Source organism: Rutilus rutilus (genome assembly GCF_951802725.1).
Source record: "Rutilus rutilus genome assembly, chromosome: 13".
Taxonomy (NCBI): Eukaryota; Metazoa; Chordata; class Actinopteri; order Cypriniformes; family Leuciscidae; genus Rutilus; species Rutilus rutilus.
Window position 1 is genome coordinate 13,101,958 of NC_140218.1, and position 20,396 is coordinate 13,122,353.

Genomic DNA, 20,396 nt, shown 5'->3' on the forward strand with positions numbered 1-20,396 from the left:
ACATAGGATGACTTAAGGGTGCAGTAAATTATGGGATCATTTTCATTTTTGGGTGAACTAACCCTTTAAGCTACTGTCCTTTGTGGCTGTCCATAGCTCAGAGTTGTATTTCATTAGCTCAACAGTTGTTTAGCAGATAGCAGGCTGTTAAAAAGTGCTAATGAGAAAAAAAAAAAATCTATTTAGCCTATTTGATATCGTCTGCAGAACTTGGAATTGGAACTCTAAATTAAGTTATCTTTATTTTATAGCTAAATAAATGACAATATGCGACAGACTTTATAAAAAAATATAGCTCTGTAAGATTTATTTTATTAAATTTTTCCTTGCAAAAATGAGAAATTACCAAATATGTGACCCTGGATCACAAAACTCGTCACAAGTCGCACGGGTATATTTGTGGCAACAGCCAATACATTGTATGGGTCAAAATTATAAAATTAAATTTAAATAAAGATCATGTTCCATGAAGATATTTTGTAAAATTCCTACCATAACCTGAGTCCCTGCGTCCTCATATGAGGACATTACATTTTTGCCTCTTGACACAATGATAGTCAAATTTGTAAATCTTAGACATGTTGGCCACATTTAGGGACACTGCCCACACCATCTTGTGGTGATATAACAACATTACACCAATGTCAGTGAGAAGAAAATGGCTGGAAAATCAGCAAAATATCAGCAAAACACTTCCCGAAAGAAAAATGACCCAGGTAAAAAATCTATTCAAATTATATGAATGAAACAAATGTATTTATGTACAATACTGTCTCCATCATCATATGGGGATTAAAATTTGACATATTTTAGTAATAGTAGCACTCCAGGACATCAGTAAATGTGAAGTACTCGTTTGAGGACATTGGGACTATATTACGTTATTTATTCTACCATGTGGTTAGCTAAACTTGGGAATTTTTAGACGGATCACAATAGCATTGAAAAAACAACATTTGTCTGTGTGTGTATGTGTGTGTGTGTGTGTGTGTGTGTGTGTGTGTGTGTGTGAGCATGAATTATTGAGTTAACATGGAAAAACTGGTTTGCTGTAGTGCAGAAAACTGGTAAAAATCAAGAATTTCAAAATGAAAGTGAGCCAATAAGTGGCCTTCTACTGCTCCCTGCTGGCCATTACCAGTACTATTATAAAATTTTATAATAGTAAATAATAATATATAATAGTAAAGATTTTGTCAAGTGTTTATCACTTCATTTGTACTGACACTTCACATAATTGCTAGAAAAATGGTAAATTATAGACCCACTGTCCTTGCATGAGGACATCTTAATGGTAAAACATAGACCCACTGTCCTCGCATGAGGACATCATTTTCTGCAAAAACTACTTCCAGTACAAAAACAAATTTTAGTTATTATACTTATTAGGTCCAACTTATCCCAAATAGCAAGAACAATTATAAAATGCACACCAGGCAAGCTCTCGGGTCTCAGGAGGATAAATATGTAAAACATTTATTTTTGTGAGTGAATGCAGCACAATCGCGAACATAAATGGACAACTTTAAAGGCGATTTTCTCAATGTTTTGATTTTTTTGCACCCTCTGATTCCAGATTTTCAATCTCGGCCAAATATTGTCCTATAGTAACAAACCATGCATCAATTGAAAGCTTATTCATTCAGCTTTCATGTGATGTATACATATCCAGGGTCAGCTAGTCTACTGCTAGCCGTTGACTCCTTTACGCGTTTTAGTCAGAGTAGAGAAACTGTTGACAGTCCCTAACTCTAGCATTAGAAGCGTGTGTTAAAGCTCAGTGGATTCACTCTCTGCCTGTGTGGAGTGAAGAGGCTGTAGTTCGCGGGATATCTTACATTTACTCTCTTGTTTACTGACGGCGATGAAACTTCAGTTTTAATATCTGGAAATAAATCGTCCAGTATGACGGTGGATTTTGAAGACTGCATCAAAGACTCACCCCGTTTTCGGTAGGCTGAAATATCTGTTTTCCAATGAAGAGAGGTTTTACATTGAGTTAGTTGAGTGATATTATGGGTTGTAAATACTGTAATATTGAGAATGAGATATTATATAGCTTTTGTTAATTTCCAGTTGCAAGTCTTCAGTTACCTGCTATTCTGTTGTTTGCACAATAAATGTAAGTTAGCCTATTATGATCTGATCTGATCAGTCAAGTCAGTGCCCCGAGATAGACAGTATGAATGAATTAATTCGTTTTTATGTGCCCATCCTGGTGAATCGTTGCTGTTTTTTCAGGTATCACTATTTACCAGTATATTTTGAAAAATGATTTGTAATCATATGTAGTGAGTGAACGTATAGTGTTTTTAAAAATCTGGTCTGAGGACTGATGGAGTGATTCATGAACTGTCATCAATATTGTGCTAATTAAAATGATGTCATCATCTGCTATTTCGTTGCTAAAAAGATGTATGGTGTTATTTTTCCATCAAACACAAAATCAGTTACCTTGCAGAATGTCTACGCTGCTCTTTTCCATGCAATTAAAGTGAATGGTTACTGCAGTTTTCAAGCTGCAAAAAGAACCTGCGCACTGTTAAGTATGCTGAAGCATAAGGAATAGACTGAAATTAAGTCCTTATGAATTAAACAAGTCCTGTCTTGGTCTCAAATCATGTTTACATTATACCTGAGCAACATGAGGGTGAGTATGACAGATTTAAAAAAATTTTAAAGGGGGCTTTAAGTCCTTTGAGGTAAAACCTCTACTAAATGAGTAATTAGTCTGCAGTTTGTTGCTTAAGTCATTGATTTTACCCTACTTACCCATGAGAACTGACGATCAGACATCTGGTGATGCTGAACACTTGAATACATGAATATGACCAACTTAACCGTCAAGATTTACACCAATCTGTTCATCGAAAGATTGAGGTGATGGTGATTGTAATTTACACCATGTTATCTGACTGAGTGTGAGAGGGATGTTTGACCAGCTATCCAGTGCCCAGCAGTCATTGATTTTCCATGATTCTCCATGATTCATTCAGCATGGCTCATATCCCGTGCACAAATGTCTTGATGTTCGTCTAGGGCTATTTTTTCTTTAGCTGTGATTACATGGGCACTTAAGGCTGAATCATGCACATCATTTCTTGATAGTTCTTCCCTTTTGTTTCGATGGGTTAATTCTCAAAATAATGCCTGTTTTTCTTTGCTTTAAAGATGAAGTGAAATTTCTATGCCAGTTGCGCCTATAGGAATGGCTCATGATGGTTGCCACTTGTTCAGAGATTAGTATAGTTGACTACTTTATATGGTTATAACTTATAATTGTGTATATTTTTTATACTGTATCTGAATATACTATAACTTTTGCACACCAAAAATAGTAAAAATAGTGAAATATTATTAAAAAAATTATATATATTTTAAATTGTGATTTATTCCTGTGATGACAAAGCTGAATTTCAGCATCATTTCTCCAGTCCTCAGTGTCACATGATCCTTCAGAAATCATTCTGATATGTTGAATTTCTGCTCAAGGAACATTTGTTATTATTATCAATGTTGAAAACAGTTATCTTGGAAATCGTGATACATTTTCTCCAGTATTCTTTGATGAATAGAAAGTTCCAAAGAACTTTTTTTTTGGTAACAATTGAATGTGTCCTTGCTGAATAAAAGCAAAGAAATACAATGAACATGTACATTTCCTTTGCAGTTATTTCTCAGGTCATGTTGGTTGTCATGAAGCACACTGTGTAAACCAGTATCATTTAATGCAAAGCTGCTTGTACAGTGTAAATGTAAATGGCTGAGAAAATTCCTTCCCATCCGATGGCTCTCTTGACAATATATTCCGAGAGGAAGGAGGTACGGGGGTTTGAACGTTATGGTGGGACATGGGATCTAAAGAATTCCGAATGTCCCACGCACTGACTCTAGCTGTGACTGTGGTAAAGCATCGAGATCCAGAGGTTAGACAAATAAACCAGCATTCCTTTACACCCACATCCCCTCCTCAGCACCAGCTCCGATTACTCCCCACGTGAGCGTGTGTGTTGAGTAAATGCGTCGGAGTGAGTGTATGTGTGTGAGAGCAGGCGGCATAATCCCTGCTCCAAATCAAAGACTTCCAGACTGGGAAGCAGCACCTTAATGGATGCCATCTGGCTGTGTGAGTCCGGTCTCCTCAGTCTCTTGAGGGATTTGCAGGAACTTTCTAATGTTTATGAAGAAACTAGATTGTTAAATCTTCCGCTTTTCAAGAAACCACACAATTTGAGGTATCGTTTATGTCTGTAGCACAAACTTGCGGTAATTCTTTGGGCAACCGAAGGAGCAATTGGGTGGTCGATTATTTTATAATTAAAATATCATTTATTTTATAAAGAGTTGTTTTTATGGAATTTTAAACACCTGTTAAATAAATATTTTCAGAAATTTATAGGCACAGTTTGTTGAGGTTTGTCTTGTGCAATACAAATTATAATTTGCTGGCACTAGCACAGTAACTAAACGTCAATTCATTATCTAAAACACTTAAACAAAACACTAATAAACAAGTAATAAAGTGATTTGTAATGACTTGACGTGCTTGTAACGGTCAGTAAGATTATTTAATATTTTTGATTTCGAACGATGCCTCTTATGCTCACCAATGCTGCATTTATTTGAACAAAAATACAGTAAAATTATTACAGATATTGTTACAATTTCAAATAACTGTGTTCTATTTTATTATATTTTAAAACTTCGTTTTTTCAAGTGATGTCAAAGTTGAATTTTCAGCATCATTACTCCAGTCTTCAGTGTCACATGATCCTTCTGAAATCATTCTAATATGCTGATTTGCTGCTCAAGAAACATCTATTATTCGTATTAATTTTAAACCATCATCCATTTATGTTTTTTTTTTTTATATATATTCATTTCATTCGTAAAGAAAAAAATTCTTACTGACTTCAAATGCTGACCTGTAGTTGTATGTACTTTTACTAAGACCCAAAACTTTATTAGTACTCTGGACACAACCACTGTATTAATGACTCTTCTGTGGAGGTGAAAGCTGTTATGTAAGATCTCAGGATGTTTTTCTTCATCTAAAACATTTAATACAATCTACTTCCTTCACTTGTTGGTTGCATGCTGCGCATTACCTCCGCATGGCTAGTTTCACACACTGACTCTTCGCACGGCGTTCATGCATTCACACAACCTTTACAATTATCCTTCCCTGCAATTCTATCCCTGCCAATCTCTGGCAACCCTCAAAGACCTTGTGGTTTGGACTCCAGTCACTCTTTGATGTTAGTTTGAAAGGTCAAGGCCACAAAAGTGCCAGTGGGTTTTGCATGTGGTATTTTCTTTGCGCTCAATCAAAAATGCAGTCTTCATAACGGATGTTATCTTTATTGTCCGTGTACAATTTTCCGCATTCAGCTATAGCGTTAACAGATATGGAGCATTGAGCAGATTGTAGCCACCTGACCAAATATTATTCATCATTCCTGACTCAAGTCTGCTGTGTCACCTTTCTTTCCAACCCCCTCTGCGAGCGGACCGGTGCGTTCCAGCGCCTGGCCAGGAGTTACTACTGTAATTTATTACATCTCCAGTTTCATTTGAAATCTTTTTACTGTCTGAGGAAACCTGGGGCTTATTCGAGCTGTCGTTGTTTGGGCGCTAAGTTTGATGGTTCAATCAATAAAGTGCCTTACGTAATGACTCGCTGGCAGAACGGATGCTTTTTATAGAGAAGCTCCATCCTATGATGCTTTTTAAGTTGTTTTACTGTTTCTTTGAGTGCAATGCAGGCTTTTTCCATACTCAAATGATTATGAGAGGTCACTGCGGCCATATTTGACCATGACCACTGAAACCGTCCCTACAAGAATAATAAAATAAGAGCTTTTATTGTCATTCTTAATTTTTTTTAATATATAATTCTGGCATAAAACATTCAGTGGACAGACTATACAGATGTAGATTTTTAGATATTTATTTTCTTCAGTATTAATATCCAGTGGTTTTAATATCAAGGACTAGGGATGCACAAATATATATACAATTCTTAAATTTTATATATATATATATATATATATTTCGGCCAGTATTTTTATATGAATTACATTTACCAATCATCTAATACTCAGTTAAACTTTAAAAACACTAATTTAATAACATTGTTAAACATAGTCTTTTACTAATCAAATCTCAAAATGAATATGAAATATGATTTATGTACACTATGTTCAAAAGTTTGGGGTCAGCAAGATATTTTTTTTATGTTTTTTTAAAGAAGTATCTTATTGTCATCAAGGCATTTATTTGATAAAAAATACGGTAAAACCAGTAATGTGAAATATTATAAGGATTTAAAATAATTGATTTTAGGTTTTAAATGTATTTTATTTTATTTTGACAATATGGTATAGAATTTAAATATCAGCCAAAACATGAAATTTAGTGTCATCATATCTCTGTCAAAAACAGATCCTTTTAAAGTTCAGGAAACTTTGAGTGTTATTGACTGAGTCTTGAATGGACCTGCTGTTTATATGTATTGGGCATATTGTGGGAAGGGGGCACATCCTCGTCCTGTTGCTGTGACCCGTGGCATAAGTTCAGTTTATGATTCACATGTGTCGTCTCCAGCTTGTTGCAGAATGTTCTCATTGTCCATGATGCCTCTCTGTCACACTGGCTGCTTTCACTGAGACGGATCAATTGGGTCAGCATGATTGGAGACCAACAGCTGGTTGATGTATGGTGGCTTCTCATGATCATGTGAGAACTGTAAGACCCCGTCACACCAGGGGAGGACTTTTTGGACTTGTGTACAGATTTAATTTAACCACTAGGTCAGCTGAGTTATGATTGATTTAGAATTTACAAAGACCAAAATCATATAGTATTCAAGGCCAGAATGCAAACATGAATGCATTGCACCGTCTTGTACAATTGTAACGAGCATTTTTCAAAGGCTATCACAACAGATGTGATATTATTGAAATTATATGAGGTAATATTGTTTGTTTATGGCTTGCTAACTTGCTAAGGTTTTGTTCTGTTGGTCTGATATGACCGTAGTTGACAGTTTACACTAATGAATGCTATAGTACACTGAAATGCAACTAAAGCAGGACTCCAGACTAACATTTGAGAGCACTAGCCAGTAAGTAGACCAGTGCCACTAAGTTCTACAGATGGTGGCACCAGCACCTGATTTGGTAGTGCTTCTATCATAACCTCATAAAAAAAAAAAAAAAAAATTCCTTTGAAACATCACTTATCAGACTTATGCTACTCTGAATAATGCCTGAACTTTGTATTCTGAGCACTTCTTGCGTTGTTGTTGTTTTTGCCTCTTCATGATGACTCGCTTTATTTAGTCCTAATTTGTAAGTCGCTTTGGATAAAAGCGTCTGCTAAATGACTAAATGACTAAATGTAAATGTAAATACTGAACTGACCGACAGCTTCACTGATTATAAAAGGAATGCTCTTGTCTTACTTGCTTTTTCTTGTAATTCATTCGCAATTTTTTGAAAAAAAAGGTGGTTTTTCATGAGATTTTGTCACTTTTCCTACTTCATAATTCAAACTTTGACAATTTATTTATTGATGATTGTGATTTCATCATGTCTACATATAAATTCAAAAGCAAAACATGTGAAAAATATATATTAGGGAGTGGAAATGGCTAATAAGCCAATAAGTGTTCCCCTGCCGCCACCTACTGGTTGAAACCTAAAACCTAAAAACCAAAAAAAAAAAAAAACTAAAACTGAAAACTTTTTATGCGTTTTGGCCATTCATTTACAAGACAACAACGTTTTGGTAGCCTGAAAGCACAAACTTTTGAAAACTGGATTCAAAGTGCAAGTTTTTAAAAACAATACCGTTATCGTCTCCGTGTAAACTAAACGGTGAAGTCATGCGCACGCGTATTATATATGTTCAGTCTATAGGCGTGTAGTGTTTCTTTACAAAGTGACAACGCCAACTACTGGCCTGGCATGAATAATACAGCGCTTTTAATTTTGACAGCATTGTCATCTGTACACGAAAAACGCAAGGGAGTAACTTTTCCGTTTCTAGTACATCGTTGTCGTGTAAACGTACCATTAGTTTTACAAATGGGGACAAAATTGGGGGATATCTGTGGTTTATAACTGGCGAATTTGAATTCTTCTCATTAAATCTCGCAGCGATGTCATTAATTATATTGCGAATTCAAACGCTTTCTTAGTGGATCTCCAAGGTCTGTGTAGTAACAGTGTTGCGTGATCGAGATTGGCCCGCGAGTAAAACCTGTTCTGAGCTGATACAGGTCGGAGCTGATAGACACTCTCTGCGCAGCTTGATTCGCTTTTGTTTGCCTCTAACAAAATTTAGTCACACCAGCTGGAAAAAAAGTAGCGAAATGCGACCATTTGGTCACAGTCTGGAGCTCTATAAGGATAATTAGATATGCCTATTAAAATTCTGGCTTATAGTAATAAGACAATGATTATTTTCTTGTACAGAAATTTTGTCAATATAAATAAATAAAACAGTAAATGTATATTACCGATCAAAAGTTTGGAATAATTAAAAAATGAATTTAAAGTTTTTGTAGGAAGTCTCTTACTGTATGTTCACCAAGGCTGAATTTATTTGATCAAAAATGCAGTTAAAACAGTTCTGAGAAATGTTGTTACAATTTGATGGCAAAGCTGAATTTTCAGCGTCGTTACTCCAGTCTTCAGTGTCACATGACCCTTCAGAAATCATTCTAAAAATAAGAAAGTTATGAAAGTTGAGCATAATGAGCTTATGTGCTTTGTTGCTTTGTCCTCATTATAAGTGCTTTATGGGTCATTATTCATTGTCCTTCCCATGATGATATACAATGCAAACTATTTCCTGGAGCTGAATTGTTGACTTGATTTTTTTTTAATCCAGTTATAGACAATGATCTCATTCATCTGTGATTACAGATCGTTTTAACCCTGCTTTAGAGATTAAATGTGTTGTCTACTACGGGTATCTTAGATAACTATTGCATATCCTCCTTAGACTAAATACAGATTGTAATTAGTGTCAGGAGAATATATCGGGCTGACCAAAGGATGGGGAATGGATTGCTTTTATCTATAAAACCTTTGTACAGCTACTTTAAAAGTACGCTAGACCATTAACCAATCATTTGATGCATGTTGCACAGAAAAAGAGCAAACCATTTGACTGGATTTAGAACAGTTTTCCAGTATGTCCTCAGAGAGGCGGATGTATGGTAAGGTTTGGTTGTTTTTGAAGTTGTTCCTGAAGAGTTGCTGTTGCTTTGAGCTGTGAAGGGATTTCTTCAACATGCTCTTATTTCTTCTGCTCTACTTCATATTGACCTCCTTCTGTTCTGAATGTGTGCCAGCAGGGCCCGACTTTTTCCTTACCTCGACAGACCCACACGATCATAAGCCAGATGGGTTCAGGCGTCCCTCACTTAATTGGGCTACAAACCTCTGTGCTGCACGACTGCATACAAGATATTAGCTTGATGCTAATGTAGATGAGAATATCTAGGCTAATTAAAATAATAAGAGTGCATAGTGAGTGCTAAGTTTTGATTTTAAGTCAATATGCATTGCCCCCTTTAGCTCTGTGTATATAGAGCTAATTAGTCGCCCGACACTTGTCGTGCCTTAAAAGACAAATTTTCTAGTTTCCAGAGTCGGGCTCGCCTTGAATGCAGCCCTGTTCATTTAAATTATCCTATTTCTACATTATTCAACAAGATGCTGTAAGCTTATATCGATCTTGCTAAGGGTGTCACTGGTTTGTCCTGCCTCGTAGGACTACGGCCTCAATGTGAAAACAACAAGGATTAGGTCAGCAGTTTAAACATTTCTGCTAATCATGGATTAGCCCACATTTCCTCCAGAACACAGTCCCGGGACGTCAAGGTGTGCGGACGGCCGCTTGATCACCTCAGCTTGATCCAACTGCTCCAGATCCGATAAAAATCGTAAAAACAAAATTAGATGGCTCATTAGCTGAATCAAGTTACTTTGAATGTTAAAATATTGGGGCTGGGCAACAATTAATAAATAAATAAATAACCAAAATAAAAGTTTGTGTTTACATAATATGTGCGTACTGTGTATAATTATGTTGTATACATAAATACACACACATGCATGTATATATTTAAGAAAAATGCGTTATATAAAATATTTATGTTTATATAAAATATAAATGATATAGGCTATAAAAAAATAAAAAAATAATTTGATCACCAAAATGACATATTTAAAGTTTTTTTTCTTAAAAAAACATTCTTCATGCCTTAAAATAGCTTAAATGTAACTTTGCACCCTTGCCTCATTTAGTATATGTGGTTCTATGAATATGCAAATGAGCCCCGCCTCCACACACTCGCACCAGCTCAGAGATCCACTCGTTGATGATCACACGTTGATGTTATTGGTTACAAGGTAGTTTGTGACGTCAGAAATACCAGCTCTCGGCAATACTCAGCAATGGTGTTGACTTTCCACATGGTTTGTCTTAAAGCATATCAAAAAAACCACATAGACATAAACATTAAAAGCTGGATTTTCCCCACAATATGTGTGAATTGATTAATAAGAATTTTCTTGGAATCAAAAGCATGCTGTAATATCTAAAGGATGCTGTATTTAAAATGACTTTAGGTGTTAAAATGCTTTTAATACTCAAAAAACATGAGGTATGTGTAGTCATGTGGTCTGTTATGTCATCGTTCAGTTCTCAAGTCAGTGGAAAACGCCCCGTTCAGATAGAGATTCTTAAGCCGGGTTCACACTGTATGATTTTGGTCACAATTTGGCCGTCTGAGACAAATGTTGAGAATCCTAAAAGATTCCTCTGATCCCGGAAGTCTGATGCCAAAATCTGAAGTCTTTTATAGCTAGTTTGTCATGTTTGCCAACAGATGATTAATGACCGTTGCGATAAAATTTTACCTTTCACAAAACTCTGACAGTGTCAGTGCGACTTCTCCTACGACAACCGTCAAATCAAGAACCAATAGATGCGCAGAACCTGATGAGGCAAATAGTGAGACTACAACAAACCACCATTTGATCCACAGACTTGCTTAATTTTCCTTTTCAAGACAAGCCATGATCAAAATTAACTCCAGAGATTGTTTTTGTTTGCTAGCCACCATTTCAATCCTGCATGTAAAAGCAGCTCACAGTCACCGAACGTGTCGTGGATTGATGATTTAAATCTCCCAAGACAAGTCTTCTTGCGTGTGTCCGTTTTTGACACGTCTTGACTATTGAGATCCCACAATCTGACAAGCAACAGTTGTGAAGAACTACTGTAAATCGAACATTTGCATTTGCTCTGGAGTGAGAACCAACACCATTTTGGTGCAAAACAGGTTTTTTGACTAGTAAGCAAGCACTCAAAACCCTCAAGAAACTGCATACATGCTAAAAATCTGTCAGAACACCTTAGTAATCGTGAAGCAACTTTAGTTTTGTTTCCTGCTGTGGTAAACTCCTTGAGTGCCGGCCACATTCCTTCCTCTCAGAGCCAGAACTTTTCTCTTCATGGAATGGGATGAGCCTGTAGATCTTTGATAGGTAGGATTTCTTAAGCTAGCCAGGCTCCGTTCCAGGACAGCCGTCGGAGGATTCCTTCCACGTGATGATAGGACTGTGTGAAAGAAACCAGTCCCAAGACGTGCAGTAGACTTCAGAGGAAGAGTAATCTGCAGAGGATTGTGGGGGAGTGGGCTTCGTTTTATGGCTCAGGATCTGAACAAGAGAAAATGAGATTCCAGTTCTCATCTTTGATTTGGAAGAATTTCGGTATTTTGAAGCGTAAATGGGTGTTTCTTCAACTACGGGCACTTTTGTTCTCACCACTGTGTCATTTCCAATTCTTTACACAGCATATTGTGTTTTATGTTTATTTTATTTATATACAGTACTTACACTAATAATAGTAAATATAAATATTTTGAATTAGCTTTTATTTTTATATTCATTCCTTATCACATTTTATATAGTTTCTTTTATATTTAGCTTTGTTAATATTTTGACCTAACATAAATGATTTTAAGTTCTTTTCAGTTCATGAAAGTGTTTTTAATAGTTGTAGTTAACAATAACACTGATTGTGGTGGCAATTATTTAAATAGGCTTACATATTTTTTAATTTTACAATTACATCTTCATTGGAAATGATGCGTGGAATGAAATGTTTTTACCTTTTTCTGTTTTTTTTGTCTAATATTTCATCTCCAGCTCTTCAGTGATACTGTTGTTTACTTAAACTTTTTCTTATTAAAAAATTGTTCAATGGAGTCAAAATGTTGTCCTTATTTTAAAAAGTAACTTTCATTTAATGATTATAGAACTGTTTTGCTTTGTTTATTTCACCATTGGTTTTGATTATCATAGTTTTAAATATAATAATTCATTCTTATATTATGGATTTTAATAGTTTAAGATTTAAAGTCTGGGTCTGAGTGGTAAAAAACATGTGTAGTTTTCAAAGACCAAATTACAAATTCCAAGACCGTTCTACTATGATATAACAAAACAACAACAAAAAGTTGAAATCACTTAGTTATAACAAAATTCAACCCTCCGGCATGAGTGCCTGAATTACAATTTCAAACCGTACTCTAAATGTTTGTTGCTATCTTGAACCCGTTAATGTCTTCCATAAATCATCAACAGAAGAACTGTCTTCAGACTGTCTTCAGACTGTCAGTCCAAATCTGATTTTTGTGCATATGCGATTAAAATCCGATCATATTTTGCAAGTTTTTTACATATCCATTCGGGCTACATTCACACAGTATGTGGTTTGAAATCCTATTCGAATCACATTTCTGGAAATCCGCTTGGGAAATTTTGACTTTCTCACTCTTGTTATAAGAAAAACCCCTCCATGTTGCTGTTTTTGGCGTAAACCTACCGACATGTCGTCATTGCCATAACCAATGCAGATACTCTGTAAAACAAAAGAGCGGCATAAACTGGAGAGTCATTCATTTTAGATCAGATTCTAATCGGATGCACACATAATCGGATTTGGACTCACAGTGTGAACGTAGCCTAAGACCCTCTAAGTCATGTTAAACAGACTCAACTTTTAAGGCATGTGTGATGTCATTACAGCCTTTTGTGCGCAGGACCCTGTGTGAAGCCTGGCAGTCCTTACAAAAGATGAATAGCCGCTCCATTCACACTCCACCACACAAAGGCTGTGCCTTCTGAGTGGTTTGCAAATCTACTTTTATGTAACATCCTGGAAGAGTGACGACTCTAAGAGAGTGCGAACGGTTTATTAAGTGAAAGGAAATCTAATAACTTGGCCTTGATCCTCCTGAGATGTTGTGCTCCTGTTTGGCTAATGATGTAGGTTTGAATGTTTTTTTGAGTCATAACACAATCATTTGTTGTTGGTTGCACATTGCACAGGAAAGGAGACTGGGAAACCTGAAACCAAAGTTGAATTAGCAAAAAACAAGCGGTTCTTCGACTCACAAGAATGTATGCACTGCGCATCTGATATCAATTGCTCTCAGATTTCTGTCTGTTAAGAGTAAATCTCCCACTCACAATGCTTTCTACAACAGGAGGTTACTGTAAAGAGTTTCCCATGAAGCCCCCCTGTTGATCAATCTTTCTGATGCTGTGTCCACAGGAAGAACAACATGAAGCCCTTCATTCAATGCTAGGCATTTCCTTTCGAACTTTAAGATATGCAGAATTCTTAAAGTACTAGTAAACAACCTCCAATCCCACAAAACACGGGTAAAGCTGTTAAAAGCCCCCTAGCGTGACGGAACAGGTGGATGTAATGGTTCTCAATTAGGATTATCGTCATCCACCCACTCCTATCTTTCCTTTCTGCTGACCCGCACGGGAAGTTCACAGCAGGGAACCTCTCAGCGGGTGCTTATGGTTTTTGTAAACCTCTTATAATTCAGAGTTTATAAAAATAGTAGCTCTCTGTGGATTATTCATGTCCTGTCGGCGGCGCGATTTACTGCCATCAGGCACGAGGCTGGGAAATTATGTGGGCGCTCTTATCTTGCGTATTTACAAAGATTGAACATACTTTTGCAACATAATGTTCAATTCTTTTTAATAAATCCGTTGGAGTCAGAGGTCTGAATCATGGATGGAATCAACTTGCTTACTGGAACCGCAGGTTTTTTATGTCTGACTTGACCTAAGAACCATTACGGTGTACATTTTGAAAGCAATGAAACTAAAAACATCTCTTAAAATATGTCAGTGCCATTATTTTGTCTCAAGATGCACACCAGTCATGTATTTTTCTAAGGCACGTTTATAAAAGCTACTTAAATGCCCTGATTGAACTAGGGCCTAATTCTGGCTTAATCTAAGCCCGGTCTGTGAAACCGGGCCTTAATGTCTTTTTGTAGTCCAATCAAATGAGTCAAGAAAGAGACATTAAAAATCTCAAGTGATATTGCATCAAATTAATTCATTATAGTTCTTTTAGCTTTGACATTTACTAAGGTCTGTAGCTTTACTTACTGCACAATTCAGAGCAGTTCGGGCAATCCGTACCTGATTACAGACTCCTCTTTATTTCATTACCCATAATGCACTTACGCTGGGAGGAAAATATAAATGGACCAAAATCTAATTTCCTTCCAAATGCAGGCAGAACATTATAAGAGATGGTCCACTCATATAGAAATGAATGAAATCATAGTCCCGTCTTACGGTTAAAACTGACAGTCAACTTTGACTTGCACTAAATTGATCTCATGTTTAGGTATGATCTAAATGCATAAAGACTCATACTGAAAGTAATGCATACTGAAAGATGATTTAGATGCTATCTCCCCACCTGGCTACTTAACTATAAGCATAACCAGCCTTTAAGGTCCTAGCTCATGTCTTAAGACAGTTTGACGTGACATAGTGAACAACTGACTGACTTTGCAACTTCGCATCAAATTTTAGTATTACCATTTCACTTTAAGTGAATTCATTTTGAAGACAGTGCTTGAATTGTGGATTACATCCAGCGTCAACTAGTACTTTTCCGATTGATGTACTTTACTCTGTGCAGTACAGTAAAGAGGAACTGCTTTAGAGGAAGTCCAGCGAGGGAATCTGGCATTAACCTGACTTCTTTATTTTATTTATTTCTTCCGTCTGAGTCTTTGTCCTGTGTCTAATGGTTCCTCTTCTGCCGAATATGTGTGTGTGTGTGTGTTGTGAATCATGTGGCTGTGTCTGGTGCTGTTTCTGGGATGTTGCTGACTCACATCTGGAGCTCTTACAGGCATCTGGTTCTGATCGGGCCAAACCCATTCACTTTCTCAGCACGATCGGGGTCTTTCGCTCTGTCCCTGTGTAGCACAGGAAACGCATGTGGATGATGCTGGCCTACTGGAATATTAACGAAGGTTCAGCAAAGGCAGCAGGGTGTGTGTGTGTGTGTGTGTGTGTGTGTGTGATTCACTGCACCCAACGCTCCATTCAAACTGAGTGAGCCAGGTTTTTCAAAGCCAGTACAATAGCACATTGTGACATACAATTCTTGTGTAAAACATGCTTTAAAGTTGAATAATACAATGGCAATAATCACAGTAGTTCACAACCTTGAGTGTCCTCTTGTTTCAATAAAATAAGGAATAAGATTAAGATACCAATGTTCAATAGTTACCAATAATACAATAGTTATTTATTTATTAATAATGATACAAGGCACCAGATGTTTTTATCATACATTTTTTCACTGTTTTAAAGATTTTTTGAAATTGTAAGGATGCAGTTGTAAATTCCCTAAATTTTATCAGTTTATCAGGTAAAGATCATCGATTTGTGCCTATTATCCCAATTTTGTGCCTAAAGTACCTTTACCAGTGTTTTATACCTTTACTAACTGTTTTTTCAAAGAACGTGTGTTTACGTTTTGACATGAAAACCGATTTATTATTTCAAATTTCTTGGTTTTTAAAATTTTACATATTTTTGCGATTCACAACAAATCCAATCATAATATAGAGATAGAACTATATATTTTAGAATAGATTTAGCTTTTATACACTACCGTTTAAAAGTTTGGGGTCTGTATTTTTATATATATATATATATATATATACAGTGGGGAGAACAAGTATTTGATACACTGCTGATTTTGCAGGTTTTCCCACTTACAAAGCATGTAGAAGTCTGTAATTTTTATCATAGGTACTCTTCAACTGTGAACAAAAATCCAGAAAATCACATTGTATGATTTTTAAGTAATTAATTTGCATTTTATTGCATGACATAAGTATTTGATACATCAGAAAAGCAGAACTTAATATTTGGTACAGAAATCTTTGTTTGCAATTACAGAGATCATTATGTTTCCTGTAGTTCTTGACCAGGTTTGCACACACTGCAGCAAGGATTTTGTCCCACTCCTCCATACAGACCTTCTCCAGATCCTTCAGGTTTCGGGGCTGTCGCTGGGCAATACGGACTTTCAGCTCCCTCCAACGATTTTCTATTGGGTTCAGGTCTGGAGACTGGCTAGGCCACTCCAGGACCTTGAGATGCTTCTTACGGAGCCACTCCTTAGTTGCCCTGGCTGTGTGTTTTGGGTCGTTGTCATGCTGGAAGACCCAGCCACGACCCATCTTCAATGCTCTTACTGAGGGAAGGAGGTTGTTGGCCAAGATCTCGTGATACATGGCCCCATCCATCCTCCCCTCAATACGGTGCAGTCATCCTGTCCCCTTTGCAGAAAAGCATCCCCAAAGAATGATGTTTCCACCTCCATGCTTCACGGTTGGGATGGTGTTCTTGGGGTTGTACTCATCCTTCTTCTTCCTCCAAACACGGCGAGTGGAGTTTAGACCAAAAAGCTCTATTTTTGTCTCATCAGACCACATGACCTTCTCCCATTCCTTCTCTGGATCATCCAGATTGTCATTGGCAAACTTCAGACGGGCCTGGACATGCGCTGGCTTGAGCAGGGGGACCTTGCGTGCGCTGCAGGATTTTAATCCATGGCGGCGTAGTGTGTTACTAATGGTTTTCTTTGAGACTGTGGTCCCAGCTCTCTTCAGGTCATTGACCAGGTCCTGCCATGTAGTTCTGGGCTGATCCCTCACCTTCCTCATGATCATTGATGCCCCACGAGGTGAGATCTTGCATGGTGCCCCAGACCGAGGGAGACTGACCGTCATCTTGAACTTCTTCCATTTTCTAATAATTGCGCCAACAGTTGTTGCCTTCTCACCAAGCTGCTTGCCTATTGTCCTGTAGCCCATCCCAGCCTTGTGCAGGTCTACAGTTTTATCCCTGATGTCCTTACACAGCTCTCTGGTCTTGGCCATTGTGGAGAGGTTGGAGTCTGTTTGATTGAGTGTGTGGACAGGTGTCTTTTATACAGGTAACGAGTTCAAACAGGTGCAGTTAATACAGGTAATGAGTGGAGAACAGGAGGGCTTCTTAAAGAAAAACTAACAGGTCTGTGAGAGCTGGAATTTTTACTGGTTGGAAGGTGATCAAATACTTATGTCATGCAATAAAATGCAAATTAATTGTTTAAAAATCATACAATGTGATTTTCTGGATTTTTGTTTTAGATTCCATCTCTCACAGTTGAAGTATACCTATGATAAAAATTACAGACCTCTACATGCTTTGTAAGTAGGAAAACCTGCATATATATATGTATGTCTCATCTGCTCAAGGCTACATTTAATGTATTTGATCAATAATACAGTAAAACAGTAATATTGTGAAATATTATCACAATTTAAAGTTCAAAATAACAGCTTTTATTTGAAATAGAAATAGTTTGTAACATTATATCATTACCCAAATTTTTTAACAATAGTGTAAAATGAGCATCTAATTAGCGGCCTCCTATAATCAATTACTCCGTAAACCCTCAGTTAATGCTGATTAGCATGCTCTGTGTAATTGTACTGCTTTGCACTGGCTTTTCCTCCACTGCGTCAATGTTGCATTGATGGCTTCTGCGTCTCAGGAGAGCCTGCGGTTTGCGTTTGGGCTCAATGAGGCGTGAGGAAACTTCCTCTTCCCACTGCAGGCCTGTTTGCACACTGAAGCAACCCCGATTCCCAAAAGACCTGCTGCCACTTCCAAGAGCACTAAATACATACTGGCCACATCTGAAACAGCTGAGCCTACATTTCTCCTTCATACCTCCTGTGTTAATGTGTTCTTCACTTCTGAAAGCAAAATGTAGATTATATTAGGACTGATCTCCTATTGAGCTCAACTCGTAGTTCAGTTCGCTTGGTCCATTTGGTCCAAACCAAAAAAAAACATTTAGTCCTGGTCCGCTTAGTGTTGACACTGGCATTTTTAACACCGAACCTAAAGATACCAAACCTAAAGGCATAGGGATACGTTCACAACCTGATTGGTTGGCTTTTATGACTTTTATGAGTTTATTTCGCGACGGAACTTACCGGACATCCAAAACAATTCTGTGTGCTGAGCTAAAGGCGCTCGTTGTATGTGCGCAGCCTACATATGATGGTATTTTGACCAGCTGAGAACTCGTGAAGAGCTTATAAAATGTGTAAAGGAGTCAAAACAGCGGCAGGAATCCCTCCATCACACACACAAACAATCTGCTGCGAGGAGACGCGGTTCAAAATACTTCTAGAACTAAGTTGGTGGCGTCCACAATTTGCTGTATATGATGAATATCAGTGTGTATAGGATGGACACGACATGTGGCTTCCTGTCACTGTGACAGGCGAATGTTTTACTTCACACACTATGGAAGGTTTATCAACATCCTGGTCCTGCACCCACAGGACGACAGCATGGTGACGTCAAGAACTTATTATTTCAGGAAGCACCTGGAGGAAGGAGAGATGGGCATAACCTATGACCTATGACCTCCCTCTGGATTTGTTTGTGTGTTTATCTTAGATAGTTTGTTATGTCATTATTTGCTCTTCCTAGAAGTCCTGTGGAAGCTATAGAGCCTCAATCCTTCCGCTGATGTACAGTAAACCGGAGTGACCTCAAGTCAGTCCTGAATCACAAGCTTTAGTTTGGGCACTTGTCACTTGAACAAATCCTTGCATATCACATCACCTTGGTTAAAAAGCAGGGATTATGTAATAAATAAATAAATAAATAAAATGACATTGAAAATATACATGTACAATAACGGTGTAACGGTACATGTTTTCGTCCCAAACAGTCACGTTACGGTGCATACAGTCAGACGACGAATACAGTCGGTCACAAGCGATCCACACTCCAATCCAGAAGGGGGCGCGTGTGGCAGTGCAATGCTGTTTGCTAACCACCATAACAGGAAAAAGAGCAGAAGAACAAACAATCTACACACCAACACAAAAGAAGAGTTCAGATGGCACACAAGAGCTTGCTAGTAGCCTATACGTTAAGTTTCGATTCATTTTTGTGATAATTGACGTTAACGATTTCTTGAAAAAGCGTAATATTGAAATTCGTGCAGCCACTATTGTCACCGCAAAGAAAACTAATCTCTGCATAAGTTTAATTTTTCATTATTCCGTCTATTTTGTACTTTCATAACACCAAGAGATGCTTTTCAGTTTTGTAACTGATTGTGACCAAATATTAAATACTGTTTTGCAAGAGTGCATTCTGTTTACCCAAAACCGAGATACGTACTGAACCGTGACTTCTGTGTATACCGTTACACCCCTAATATACAAATATAGTATACATTTGTTTAAAAAGATTATAGTAATATAATCAATAAATGATAACACTATGTACAATACAATGGATATAATATTATAATGAATAAAACTGCCAGGATATGGTGATTTATGCACACATAAAAAATGATTTGACCAAAAAAATCTTAGCTGGACCCGTTGACTTGAAGTTATAGTCTTATCTCCCACAGTTCCTTAGGGGTCTCGGTTTAGGCGGGTGTAAATTGAAGGGAGGCTTTGGTGTTTGTAGTATAACGGCTCTTTGCGTGTGGCCTGACATTAGTTCACCGCCCCTGGGGAACAGACACTTCAGACATGAAGCCCAGCAACCGAACAAAGACTGCCACGGTGGGGAGGAAGTGGTATAATTAACCCTTTCAGGTCACGTATTTTGTTCTCACACAATACTGCCATACATTCTGTTCCCGCTACTGAGTCCCACAACTATAGACAAGCGCTCGTTGCACATTCCTTACAGAGCATTTCTTAGATTAAGCCTGTCTCGGGTTTTTTTACGCATTACAATTTCAAGCAACTTGGAATATCAGGAATGTACGATCTTCATGACAGCTAGACATAACACTAGGGGCAAGGACGGTATGTAGTGAAATATCGGACGCGAATGTTGGTCCAGGAGCGAAGGCGGAGGGCAGACAGTGAGTGTTCAGGATGTGGAGCGTCTTGGCTAGCCGGACTGGTTTATATTAGCGAAGGGTGG

The 20,396-nt window shown here is 37.4% G+C and overlaps 1 protein-coding gene across 1 annotated transcript in view; it reads left to right on the forward strand.

Moving 5' to 3' along the window:
- The first annotated feature begins 1,788 nt into the window (after window positions 1-1,788).
- The window catches only part of acap3a (ArfGAP with coiled-coil, ankyrin repeat and PH domains 3a), a 72,299-nt gene continuing 53,691 nt past the window's right edge, over window positions 1,789-20,396 (forward strand). Inside the window, exon 1 of the mRNA XM_084428838.1 lies at window positions 1,789-1,952. Within this exon, the coding sequence (XP_084284964.1) occupies window positions 1,906-1,952 (47 nt within the window). The 5' untranslated portion in view covers window positions 1,789-1,905. The remainder of the gene's footprint in view (window positions 1,953-20,396) is intronic.